General features: G+C 33.2%; 1 protein-coding gene across 2 annotated transcripts in view; it reads right to left on the reverse strand.

The window, feature by feature from the left end:
- Positions 1-13570, reverse strand: part of CSMD3 (CUB and Sushi multiple domains 3) — a 1079985-nt gene that overhangs the window by 433336 nt on the left and 633079 nt on the right. For both annotated transcript variants that reach the window (XM_030875636.2, XM_030875634.2), the window contains 3 exons: positions 8837-9019; positions 6732-7058; positions 2838-3032 (listed from right to left, as the gene is read on the reverse strand). In XM_030875636.2, coding sequence (XP_030731496.1) covers positions 2838-3032; positions 6732-7058; positions 8837-9019 — 705 coding nt within the window. The remainder of the gene's footprint in view (positions 1-2837; positions 3033-6731; positions 7059-8836; positions 9020-13570) is intronic.

Raw genomic sequence — 13570 nt, forward strand, 5'->3', positions numbered from 1 at the left:
CATATTAGCAATTTTTAACAATACATTTGATTTTGGAGTTTTTTGTGTGAAGAAAATAAAAGTAGAAAGTTATTTGTATTAATGAGAATACATAAACATGTACATATTTCACTATATAAAGTGTTTAATACGATGATAATAAAAAAGTTTTAGCTAAAATATTAAGCATATATTGGAAGCTGTGAGAAAGCCCCAAAAGAAAAACTATAATGAATAATAAGCAAAACTTTTCTGTCAAAATATGGAAGGTCTAAAGAACAAAGATTATAGGCAGAGAGAGCTTCCAGACATAATTCTTTGTGTAAGTTGGAGTGGCTGTGTGGCAGCTTGGGGAATGGGGGAGGAAGTGGTGTGATTAAAAAAAAAAAGAAGGAAAAAAAAAAGAAAACAGGAAGAGAAAAACAAGCTTTCCTCAGCTAGTCTCAGGCTCTTCTCATTAGTACCTAAGTAGAATTCAGGCAAAACTAAAGGAAATCTTTACAAACCTTAATCAGAGTCTTAGAAATGAAACCCACCAGAGTTAGTTATACAGGAGCTGAAATCAGTCTGCTTTATTGGGTGGAACCTGGATCAAAACACAGCCTGGGATGTGGCAGGTAATCTGGCAAGTGCCACTGTACGATCGCTTCCAGCCCACTACCATTCTGCCTTCCCTGGCTCCAGCCTTATCCTTGGTGATGTTCCTACCTCGTGTTGGATCCAGAAATTGGCAGGTGAGCCAGCCAACTGCATGTAATTCCACTCACATATGAAGAAAAAAATATTCTTCTCCTTTATACAGTTCTCTTTAGGATGTCTGAAAGGCCTACTGGCCTGTGCCAACTTAGTTCTGAATATTTTGTTTCACTTATTTTTAAAAGTTAAACACCATTCATTTTTCATGGTGAAAAATCTCACTGAAATTGCTCTCTCAAATAAAGCAGCAATTCATCAAATGATTCGTTGATGTCAACCTCATTATTCTCACCACCCCATGCAGCTAGGCACCAAGCAGCTCCTAAACCAACACCCAAGTTAGGCAAGTGAGAATCCAATGAGATTCAATTATCTGGAGGTAGTCTCTGCCTGTCCACTGAAACTGTAAACAACTCCCAGTGCAGGGGAGGGAGAGGCTCACGTCATGTCACTTCCAAACTAACGTGGCTTCCTGTTGCCATAGGATAATTTCTAATCTGCTTAGCACTCTTTACAAAGCATTTCATTCTTCAGAGGTCTCTGTATTCATCAAACCCTGTCCCTCTATCCTTCACTCCAGTCACATTGAACCAGTACTATGTCTTCTGCCTGAAACAAACTTTTATCTCCTACTTTTCCTTCAAATACTAATGTAGGCTTTCCTGACTGATACCCCAAGTCTAGGTCAGGAACTATGGTTAAAAGAACAAATGAGCTCCAGGGCAAATTATGATGGAAAAAATTTAACACTACTTCCATTCTTCTCTTTTTATTTTAGTCCTGTATTGTGCAACTCCATTATGTTTTTTTAGACATAATAGCATAGTCAGAGCCATTGTCAGGGTAACCCCTACTAAGCCCATAATATTTGAGGTTTGGAAAAGAACAGTGAAGTCATCTAGTTCAGCCCCCTGATGTTACAAATGAGAAGGTGATTAGAAGAGGAGGGAGATGCTAATTGAAGGGACTAAGAGGAAAACTTAATTGCATGGTCTGGATTACTTCATCATGAGATATTATGAAAATGTTCAATTCAATGAAACTCAACATTTATAAGTAATAGCTGTATTATTCAATTGTCTGTTATATATTAAATATTCCCAATTTACCAGCTAGAAATTGAGAAAACAAATGTTTTGGAAAGTATATATTAAATATTCTCAATTCACCAGCTAGAAATTGAGAAAACAAAGGTTCTAATGTCAGTTTGGGCACAGCTAACAAGAATAATTGGGAAAGCAAGAAAAAGAAGAAACCACTTAAAATTGTCACCTAGTTACTACATGGTGACCTACTAAAGGGTGTTTAATGGCCCTAGTTCATCTGTCTTAGTAAAAGTCCTTTTATATATTTTTAAATAAAATGGATGTGTAACCTTAAAGTAGGAGAAAAATAGAATTCAGAATGTTACTTCCTACTGTGACAATCCTAAATAAACCCCCCTCAACGCTCTTATAGATTCTATATTGAAACGCTATATACTTGATATGTTTTAGCTTTAAGATGATCATCCTTCCTTCTTACCAATATAATTTGTGACTTTATGCGACTATATATATTCAAAGATATATAGGTACTTCCAAACATTGTGTATGTATATATAGATACATAAAACACACATATATTTTGTCCTGAACTTTCTTGACTGCATTTCATTGGGCAAATCAAAATTGAAAAAAAAAAAGTTTAGTGAATTATGCCTACCAAAATTATACATTTTAAATAATGGGTGCTTTAGCATAAATTTATTTATTATGATTAATAATAGTTAATGCTTTTTAAAAAATAAATTCAATTTATACCATGAATAGTTAAAAGACCAAGAAAAATATGACTGGAAACTATAAAATATACTCAGCTGTAACTATGAAATATATTAAAGGTACTCTACACATGCAACCAATATCTACTGTTTATTAATGTGTATCTTTTAATAAGAGCTCCTTTTAAAGGGAGCTTCTAAAAGATTTCTAAAAATTAAAATAATAAAAATAAAAAATAAATATTAAAAGTGTAATTTAACTACATACTATATGTCTAAAGTATAACGCTAAATGATATTTTAAGATTACAAGAGTCCTGGTAGAACAATGAATTTCCTGTTATGGTTTCTAGTGCATAGTTACGATGGAATTGTATTTTGCACTGACCATTGTGCTTACCTCCACATTTTGGAATTGGTCCACTCCACATCACTTTTCCATCCATAAGAATACACGTAATTGTTTCTGTTCCCTGGGTTTTAATAAATCCTTCTTCGCAAATAACTGAAATCGAACTTCCTAATTGAAAGTTGTCCCCAAACCGCCTTGCATTGATTGGTATTCCAGGATCAGGACACTCATTATGTCCAAATGCTTGAGAACAGCAAAAAAAGAGAAAAACACACAAACTAGCAGTATGAGACAGACCCTTGTGTATTGGGGATGAGAAAAAATGATTTTTAAAATGGTTATGCTCATTTCTAGAAAAGCCTTTATTTAAAAAAAAAAAAAAAAGAGAGAGAGAGAGGCTCTCCTCTGACCATACCTTTTTCTCTCTGATGTGTAATGGATGTGGTTGTTTTAAAATGTGAACTACACTCTACAATTACAAAACTTCAAAATAGAATTGTTTCTGCTTATTTCTTGAAATCATTTGCCTTATCTAAGCAAAAATATCCAGTATAAGCTGGACAGAATTCCAATTAATGTGAATACAGAGCAGGCTGATACAGAGCAGGTTGACTAGGCCCCTTTGAAAATTTTTCTTGTGATTCATTGTTTGGAACGAAGAGATCGTCTCACAGTGAGTATTAAAGTGAAATGTTTCAATCTAGTTATGAAAGTCTTACAATTTCTCTATAATTTTCCATATATCATTTAGTCTTTGCCATCCAGGAAAAGGGAAAAGAGGTAATTCTTTTGCAAACACCATGTTCTAGGCACTGTGATAGGAGCCTAGATATATCTAAAGATATATTGTCACCTCACTTAACATTTAGAATAGCCTGATGAGCAAAGTATAGCCATTTACTCTAAAGAGTAATGTGAGATTCAGAAAAAGTTAAGTAGCTTGCCTCAGATCATAGAGACAGTATTGAAATGGATCCCCTGGTCTGGCTTTAAATTTTTTCTTCACAACATATATATTTTTAATATTTATTTATTTATTTATATTTTGGTTGCACCTGGTCACGGGATCTTTGTTGCAGCACGTGGACTCAGTTGCAGCATGCATGTGGGATCTAGTCCCCCGACCAGGGATTGAACCTGGGCCCCCTGCATTGGGAGCACAGAGTCTTACCCACTGGACCACCAGGGAAGTCCCTCTCCACAACATATTGTATCTTGGATTATTTGTCTCATGTCTCTCAAGAGAATGTGAGTTCTTTAGTTCAGGGTCACTATCTTATTTTACCTTGTATCTCCCAGGATGCGTATTTAGCCCCGTCCCAGCAAGTAGCAGAAGTGTAAGGACAATATGCTTACTTAAATTTCTCATAGATTACAGATTACATGAGCCCTATAAATTTGCATTATAAATGTTTAAATTAGTATAATATAAGTGGAAGAATATTTAAAGTAGCAAAGTCTAAATATGTAAAACATATTTTAAGGGGTATTTACAATTTAATATTATATACATACTGCATGGGTACATGCAGCTATTTAAAATTTTTTCACTAAATCATCACTGTGATACTGTTCATAAATTATATAATTGTATTATCCAGTCTCCTCATTTTTAAGTTAAACAGTATAAAATAACGTTAAGGTAAATTCTAAAATATATAAAATTTATTTTGTAGGTACATTTATTTCTAATTATTGTTTTCTGCTGTACTTTTAAACAGCTCAGTATCGATTAACCCTGGTTGCTCTTATATATAATGCCTGCTGGATAATTTTTCAGAAAAAAACAGCAGTAGGAAGCATTGAATATAAGAATTTTAATACAATGGTTTAAATTATTTACTAGAGAAACAGAACAAGGAACAAGAGGCATATTTCCATAATACCTTCAAGATACTATAAATATTAAAGTTAAAAATATTATTCATTTAAGGGAATTCCCTGGTGGTCCAGTGGTTAGGACTTGGTGGGGTCTGGGGTTCAATCCCTGGTTGCAGAACTAAGATCCCGCAAGCTGTGTGGCAAGAAAAGAAAAAAAAAAAAAAAAATATATATATATATATATATATGCATTTAAGACAACATAAAACTGTAAATAGATAAATGTATGTGTCTATATTTATACATTTATACATATATATGAAATATTTTAAAAGGGACTTACAGATAAAGCAACCATTTTATACAGCATGTCTCTCTGACACATGTCACAGCTAATTCAACTTTAATGATGTGCAATTACATGTTGACAACTTATTAGTGACAATGTTCACTAAGAGTGTCACTTTGAAAAGACAATAACTGCATTTTGTTATTAATTGACAAAGCTCAGCACTGAACGGGCTGGGGCAAGGGTGAGGGTGAGGGGTGTGCAGTGCTTTTTTAAAGAGTAGGAAATTAAATCCTATTATAATGTGACACTTAAATAACTCATCAAGTTGGTCAGAATCTGACAGAGTGTGGTAACTTTGAAGAAAACAATAAAAATCACTAGCATTCTACAGCTTGAGGTAAAACATGTGCACACGGAAGCATTAAAATGTAAGTTTGTTAACTTACTAACGTACTTAAAACTAAGTAAGTTTGTTAACTTACTAAGTTTGTTAACTTTTCTCATTTATGTGATTCATCTTTTTGCTATATTTACACCACGTTATTTTCAGAAAAATAATATGCATCCTTTTGAAATACAAAAAATATGGGTGATAGACAATAGCTAAATAACCTCGAAGAATTCTTAAATCTAAAGCAATGTAATAAATACAATAATAAAATAAGAATTGACAGGGAATACTTCAGAAGACAACTAAACAACAACTGTTAATGTTTATTGAGTATTTATTAGGTATATATGCTGAATTATTTACATGCATTACCCTATTTACTCTGATTAAATAATATTCATATTTTATGGCAAGATGAAAATTTAAACATAAATTTTTCTCTGCCATCTTGGGCTTCTTCCTTCCTCTTTAGTGTGTATCGTTCATCTGCATTAACCAGACCTCCTTAGTAGATAACAGTCCTTCTTAATCTCATATGGGATCACGATGACCCACTACTTGCTTTGGATGTGCAGATCTGGATTGTGTAAACTGTTAATAGGTCATTTGACTATAACCCTTTGTCTCAAAAACTTACATAACTGTGCTTTGACCTCTAACAGGTGGAACAGTCCTCAGAGCTTTCTGAAAGACTGTCTCCCAGGTTATAATCCACAGGTTGGCTTGGGAAAAAAATGTTCATTTCTTTCTTAGATTGACCACTGATTATTTTTTTCATCGACAGCTCCTTACAAAAACCCAGTATGACTTTATGGATGAATACTGAGGCTCTGTTATTAAACCTAAAAGTGTAGCAAAACCAAGATTTGAAGTTGCATAGTTTGACCTTAGAGCTGATATTCTTAATCACTAAGGTATTTTGCCCCCATAGCATCTTTGCTAAGTCAGCTCCGTAACCTACTGCCCAGAATTAGTAATTTCCTTCTCTGTGATACTTTGATAGTCTAGCTAATTTTGTCTTTGGAATTATAACTCTGTGTTGTCATTATTTGTTTAAAATCCTCTACTGGTATATGAATATCTTGAAGGAAGGATCTATCCCCCTTTTATGTTTGCATACCAATAACAGAGCAAAATATGTTATGTACAGTAGGTTTGAGATTATGCTTATAAGATTTAATAGAATAAGCTAATATATTGGTGATATAGTAATTATATTTAATATATATCTCCTTAACATCAGGCCTCTCACAAAGAGAAATGACACAGTAAGGAGTAAAAATATGGTTAGAAATCAAGGGCTGAAAGACTGTCCCTGATACAAATTATGTATATGACTTGCTCAAGTTTCCTATCTGTGGAACAAGAGAGCTGTTTTGTATGATTCCATTCTAGCTCTAATGTGTAGAAATATGTTATATGGAAAAATTAAACTTACTGTTATAAGTGATGTTAAAGCCACGTCCTGACATTGAGTGGTCAGCTTGAAATTCCAATCGTAGTATATGACTATTACTAGTAAGATGAGAAGGCACCTCAGCCCCAGTAAAGGTTCCAAGAATTGGGGAGTCTGGAGAGTCTCCATCTTTAACAGCAAGGAAGTCAAACTGGGATTCCAGATCGAAGTCATTGAAAGAAAGGTGTATCCGACTCCCTGGTTCAGAGATTATTGTCCAGATGCAATTTAAATTATTTCCATACCCTTCGGGATAATCAGGAGAAAGGACTGTTCCCATTGGTGCAGTAAAGTTAGAGAGGCAAGGAACTGTTAAAGTAGGAAGATTATAAAAAACAATAAATTTTCAAATTTATTACCTCAAATAATTCAAATTACCTCATTTTGCCACAGCCAACAATTATAATAATCAATTAGCAGTTTAAAAAAATATTAAACAATATAATGTATCTTATAAAACAAAAAAAATATGCTGTTGTTTGCACATTATTAAGGAAGGCTACTAGTACTTTGAATTACTGTATGTTTAAATATGCACAAAAATATAATTGGAGTAATAACAGCAATTTATTTTGACATTTATCATGTCCATGTTAGAGTGCAGTGCAAAGTTTTAGTTTCTGTGCTTAAAAAAGTATTGGAGAAGTATATAGACATTTCCAAAGAAAACAATAATGCTCACAAAATGACTGAAAACAAACACACACAAATATTATGTAGGTATTAACATAACTGGGATAATACAACCTGGAGAAAACTTGGAGTGAGGGTAGTAACTAGGTGAACTTCACTCCTACCATGGCCATGGGATGCTCTGATAGCTTATAACACAGATAAGGAGATGAATTAACACTTATTATAGCTGCCACTAGGGGCTAATGCTGGAAAAAAACTAAATAAGAACTCCCATACCATACTAAGGTTGGTCTTTATTTCCCCTCAGATTTATTTTTTTAGCTTTTAAAAAATATGATTTAAAGGTTCACACAGAACATTTAGAAAGTAGAGGAAGGATTAAAAAACAATGATTTATTACACAGAGGAAAAAAAGATAATATTAGAAAACGTTTGGCCTCCACTCACTTTAAAAGTTCTCAGTACGTGTTTAAAAATGTTAAATATTTTAAAAATGTTAAATAATCAACATTTTCAATAAAGGAAAATGTGTGTTTTGCAGCACAAATTAAAATTCAGATAAAATGCAGGTCTTGAAAACTGCTAAATTTTTTAAAAAACAGTTATATATTGAAGTAAAGTTTGTGCTAATGCCTTTGTAGGGAATAAAGGATTTCACAAATGAAAAGCATGATCATTATAAGTTCGATACAGATGAAAAGTCATATTTTAAAACAAGAAAATTATTTTTTACTTTCATGATTATGAGCTTATATGTTATCATTTGTAACAAAACTAAATGCAAAATTTTCAACATTGCATTCACACCTGGTAAGCTGTATTTGTTGGTAATGAAGATAGTATTTAATTTAACCTAAAAGTGCATCCATAGATAAAACAAATTATATTTTTGTTGCAGCTAAATTGGAACGCTTTAAAGTATTTGAAGAAACACATTATTTTAATCCAAGCATATCACAAACATTAATGAATTTTATTCTGTGCAATATAAATAAATGGCACTTAAGCAGGCATTAGTGTGAGCATCTACAAGAAAAAATAAGTTAATGCATTATACATAGAATATAAGCTTTAAATATTTTAAGTGTTTCTGATTGCAAATAAGCATATACTACCTTGTTAAAATAAATGAGCCTAATAGAATTAGCTCAGATGTATAATTTCCATAAGAAGTAGTCTATCTATAAAGTATAAAATGCCACCAATAAAGTGTTATGAGGACATATGTAAACTATACTTTGCCATTACCAAGTGAACTGTGCTAACTTTATTTAAATCTGCAATGAAATTTATAATTTGGCATAAGCACACTTGTTAAAGATAGTGTTGAAAAGTGCTACTCATTCAAAAATAATTACACAGTTCCAGTTCTTTGCAATTAATTACAAAAGCAATTATATGCAAGGACAGGGTAGCATATGCTATCTGGAAGCAAAGCATTTGGTACTCACAGATGCAGATGGGTATGTTTGCAGACCATTGGTTATTCTCTTGACAAACAATGGATTTCTCTCCAATTAATTCAAATCCAAACTGGCATTCGAACCTTAAAACATCACGATTAGAAAATCCATCACCTTCTCTAATTCCATATAAGGGTGTACCAGGATCACCACAACTTTCTTTTTCAATTTCTGTAAAAATAAATGATATGTCAGATTTCAAGGCTTTCAGGCATATGATATCCATACAGCAAATTTAAGAGATGTACACTCTCTATAGCCAAGATATTTCAGAGCAAAAGAGGAAAATGTTCTCCAATCTTAATTTTCTCTTACTACTGTTATGGACATGATTTGAGGAAATGATCTTTAGGGAACAATTAGTGCATTTCTCTCATTTTGTAGATAGGGAAACAGGTTGTTGGAGCTAATGCAGTTGTTCTTAACAGAACAATTACGAAAAAGATTCAGATTATCTGTTTGTACTACATACATACACACATAAATATACATATGTATTTTCCCCAAATCTCAAAAACTTTTCTTATTTTTGTAATCTGTACATGATACAGGAAATCTTTGGATTGAAACCAGGACACAAGGTGATATTCTCTGCCTATGTGCTCCTAAAACAATCAGTGAATACCCTCCACACAGGATCTGCCACTCTCCCTAGTACCTGTTGGTTGAATTACTTCCCCAATTAGACTCCCCAAAAAGCTACTCATGTCAGGACTCAATTTTTCATTCCAAATTACCCATATATGTTCCTCAACAAATGTTTTGTGGATGAATTAAATTGAAGGAGGTTGAAAAAAAAAATCTCTCAAGAGCACATTAAAACACCCTTTCGACATGTGCTCAAGGAAACTCCAAATATATGGGATCTTCCTTGTGAATCTAGGAATGTCAGTTGCAGATTATTGTGGTAATTGTTTTGGTTTTTAAGTTACATGAAATCACATTAATACAGTAATCTTCAAACAACAGCAAAAAAATTAATTTAAATTTAAAAAATAAAACTTTGAGATAAAGTTATGGTCTCTCTTGACACTCCAACAATCACACATTCTGGGTTCTTCTGTAATCTACTAGCATCAATTTGTTGTGTATCTTTACAGTTCTTTATGCATGCTTTTATAATAATACACATATATAGGTACTATGTAATATAAACATCTGTATTTTTGTAAACGTAAAAATTCTCTTCACAAAATCTAGGTAGTATTGCTTTTTATATATATAGTAACTTGTACTATACTGTCAATATATTCTATAACTTGCTGTTTTTTGAACCAAACAATAATTTTGGAGATATTTTTGAATGTCCTTGTATCCTTAGCAGAAAACATAGTTATAATGATTTCTTTAATACACTTCATTTGATTTGATATTTGTTTTTATCTGTGTCATAGTGACATTGGTCTATCATTTTTCTTGTGCTGTTCCTATACAGACTTAATATCAAGGGAAGAGGTTAGCAATTTTCCAACATTCACTAGTCTTTTAGACTAGTTTGCATAAGAGGAAAATTGGATCCTTGAGTGTAACAATTTGCCAAAAATGCTGACTGAGTCTGGTATAATTTTGAGATAGGTATCTGACTACCATTCAATATCTTCTAGGGTTATTTTACTATTAAAGTTATTTTTCTGGGGGGGAGGAAATATTAGCAACTTATATATATATGTTAGAGAAGTGCAATTTTCCAGTTAGTTTAGTAGTAATAGAATTGTGTTACAAAATCTTTAAATATCTCTTTACAAAGATGTCATAAACTTTCTCACTCCCAATGCTATTTATTTGTGATGAGTCTTCCAGTTTTCTTTGCCTCATACTTAAAAAACATTGTCAAATTTACTAGTCTACTCAAAGAACCACATTTTGCTAATCAATTCCATTGTTTTGATTTTATTTAAACATCTTTCATTTTTATCTTTTTGGATTCCACCTTCAACTTTCTTTTGCATTATTTTGCTATTCTTTCTCCACCTTCTTGAGCTGAAGTCTTAGCGTTTGTTTTTATATTAGTTTATTTTCAGTCTTTCTTGTTTCCTTAAAAAAATGTTTTTTAGTCTATAAATTTTCTTCAGAGTACTGTTTTGATATTTAGAGCTTTTTTTGTTCACTTCTAAATAGTCTGTAATTTCCATTTTGATTTCCTCCTTAACTCATAAATAATTTCAAGGTGTTTTTAAATATATGGGTCTAGGCTATCATTTTGTTGCTGATTTCTAATGTTATTGCTTTAATATTCAGTATAAGTATATCTAGCCTCACAGAGGATAAATCAATAAAATATATTCAATTCAATTTGCTATTATATTTGTCAAATTGAAATTATATGACCTTAGTTAATTTTTTCTACCCTCTCTGATAATTTCTAAAAGAACTGTGTTAGAAACTTGTACAAGTCTCTGAGATAGCCTCATCCACCAGAAGACAGACAGCAGAAGCAAGAAGAACTACAGTCCTGCAGCCTGTGGAACAAAAACCACATTCACAGAAAGACAGACAAGATGAAAAGGCACAGGGCTATGTACCAGATGAAGGAACAAGATAAAACCCCAGGAAAACAACTAAATGAAGTGGAGACAGGAAACCTTACAGAAAAAGAAATCAGAATAATGATACTGAAGATGATCCAGAACCTTGGAAAAAGAATGGAGGCAAAGATCGAGATGATGCAAGAAATGTTTAACAAAGATCTGGAAGAATTAAAGAACAAACAAACAGAGATGAACAATACAATAAATGAAATGAAAAATACACTAGAAGGAATCAATAACAGAATAACTGAGACAAAGAACGGATAAGTGACCTGGAAGACAGAATGGTGGAATTCACTGCTGTGGAACAGAATAAAGACAAAAGAATGAAAAGAAATGAAGACAGCCTAAGAGACCTCTGGGACAACATTAAAGATAACAACATTCGCATTATAGGGGTCCCAGAAGGAGAAGAGAGAGAGAAAGGACCCGAGAAAATATTTGAAGAGATTATACTCGAAAACTTCCCTAACATGGGAAAGGAAATAGCCACCCAAGTCCAGGAAGCAAAGAGAGTCCCATACAAGATAAATCCAAGGAGAAACATGCTGAGACACATAGTAATCAAATTGACAAAAATTAAAGAAAAATTATTGAAAGCAGCAAGGGAAAAATGACAACATACAAGGGAACTCCCATAAGGTTAACAGCTGATGTCTCAGCAGAAACTCTACAAGCCAGAAGGGAGTGGCATGACATATTTAAAGTGATGAAACGGAAGAACCTACAACCAAGATTACTCTACCTGGCAAGAATCTCACTCAGATTTGATGGAGAAATCAAAAGCTTTACAGAGAAGCAAAACCTAAGAGAATTGAGCACCACCAAACCAGCTCTACAACAAATGCTAAAGGAACTCCTCTAAGTGGGAAACACAAGAGAAGAAAAGGACCTACAAAAACAAACCCAAAACAATTAAGAAAATGGTAATAGGAACATGCATATCGATAATTACCTTAAATGTGAATGGATTAAATGCTCCAACTAAAAGACAGGGGCTCGCTGAATGGATACAAAAACAAGACCCATATATATGCTGTCTTCAAGAGACCCACTTCAGACCTGGGACACATATAGACCGAAAGTGAGGGGATGGAAAAATATATTCCATGGAAATGGAAATCCATCCAAGAAGAAGATGTAACAATTATAAATATATATGCACCCAACATAGGAGCACCTCAATGCATAAGGCAAATGCTAACAGCTATAAAGGACACTACAAACAAGCCAAAAAGACAACCCTCAGAATGGGAGAAAATATTTGCAAACGAATCAATGGACAAAGGATTAATCTCCAAAATATACAAACAGCTCATGCAGCTCAATATTAAAAAACAAACAACCCAATCCAAAAATGGGCAGAAGACCTAAATAGACATTTCTCCAAAGAAGACATACAGATGGCCAAGATGCACATGAAAAGCTGCTCAACATCACTAATTATTAGAGAAATGCAAATCAAAACTACATAAGGTATCACCTCACACCGGTTAGAATGGCCATCATCAGAAAATCTACAAACAACAAATGCTGGAGAGGGTGTGGAGAAAAGGGAACCCTCTTGCACTGTTGGTGGGAATGTAAATTGATACAGCCACTATGGAGAGCAGTATGGAGGTTCCTTAAAAGACTAAAAATAGAAATATAATATGACCCAGCAATCCCGCTCCTGGGCATATACCCAGAGAAAACCATAATTCAAAAAGACACATGCACCCCAATGTTCACTGCAGCACTCTTTACAATAGTCAGGTCATGGAAGCAACCTAAATGCCCATAGACAGACTAATGGATAAAGAAGATGTGGTACATATATAAAATGGAATATCACTCAGCCATAAAAAGGAACGAAGTTGTCTCATTTGTAGAGACGTGGATGAATCTAGAGACTGTCATACAGTGTGACATAAGTCAGAAAGAGAAAAACAAATATCGTATATTAACGCATATATGTGGAACATAGAACAATGGTACAGATGAACCAGTTTGCAGGGCAGAAATTGAGACACAGATGTAGAGAACAAACATATGGACACCACGGGGGGAAAGCAGCGGAGGTGGTGTGATGAATTGGGAGATTGGCATTGACATATATACACTAATATGTATAAAATGGATAACTAATAAGAACCTGCTGTATAAAAAAAATAAATAAAATAAAATTCAAAAATTAAAAAAAAAAGAACTTTGT

This window comes from Globicephala melas, chromosome 17 (assembly GCF_963455315.2).
Source record: "Globicephala melas chromosome 17, mGloMel1.2, whole genome shotgun sequence".
Lineage (NCBI taxonomy): Eukaryota > Metazoa > Chordata > Mammalia > Artiodactyla > Delphinidae > Globicephala > Globicephala melas.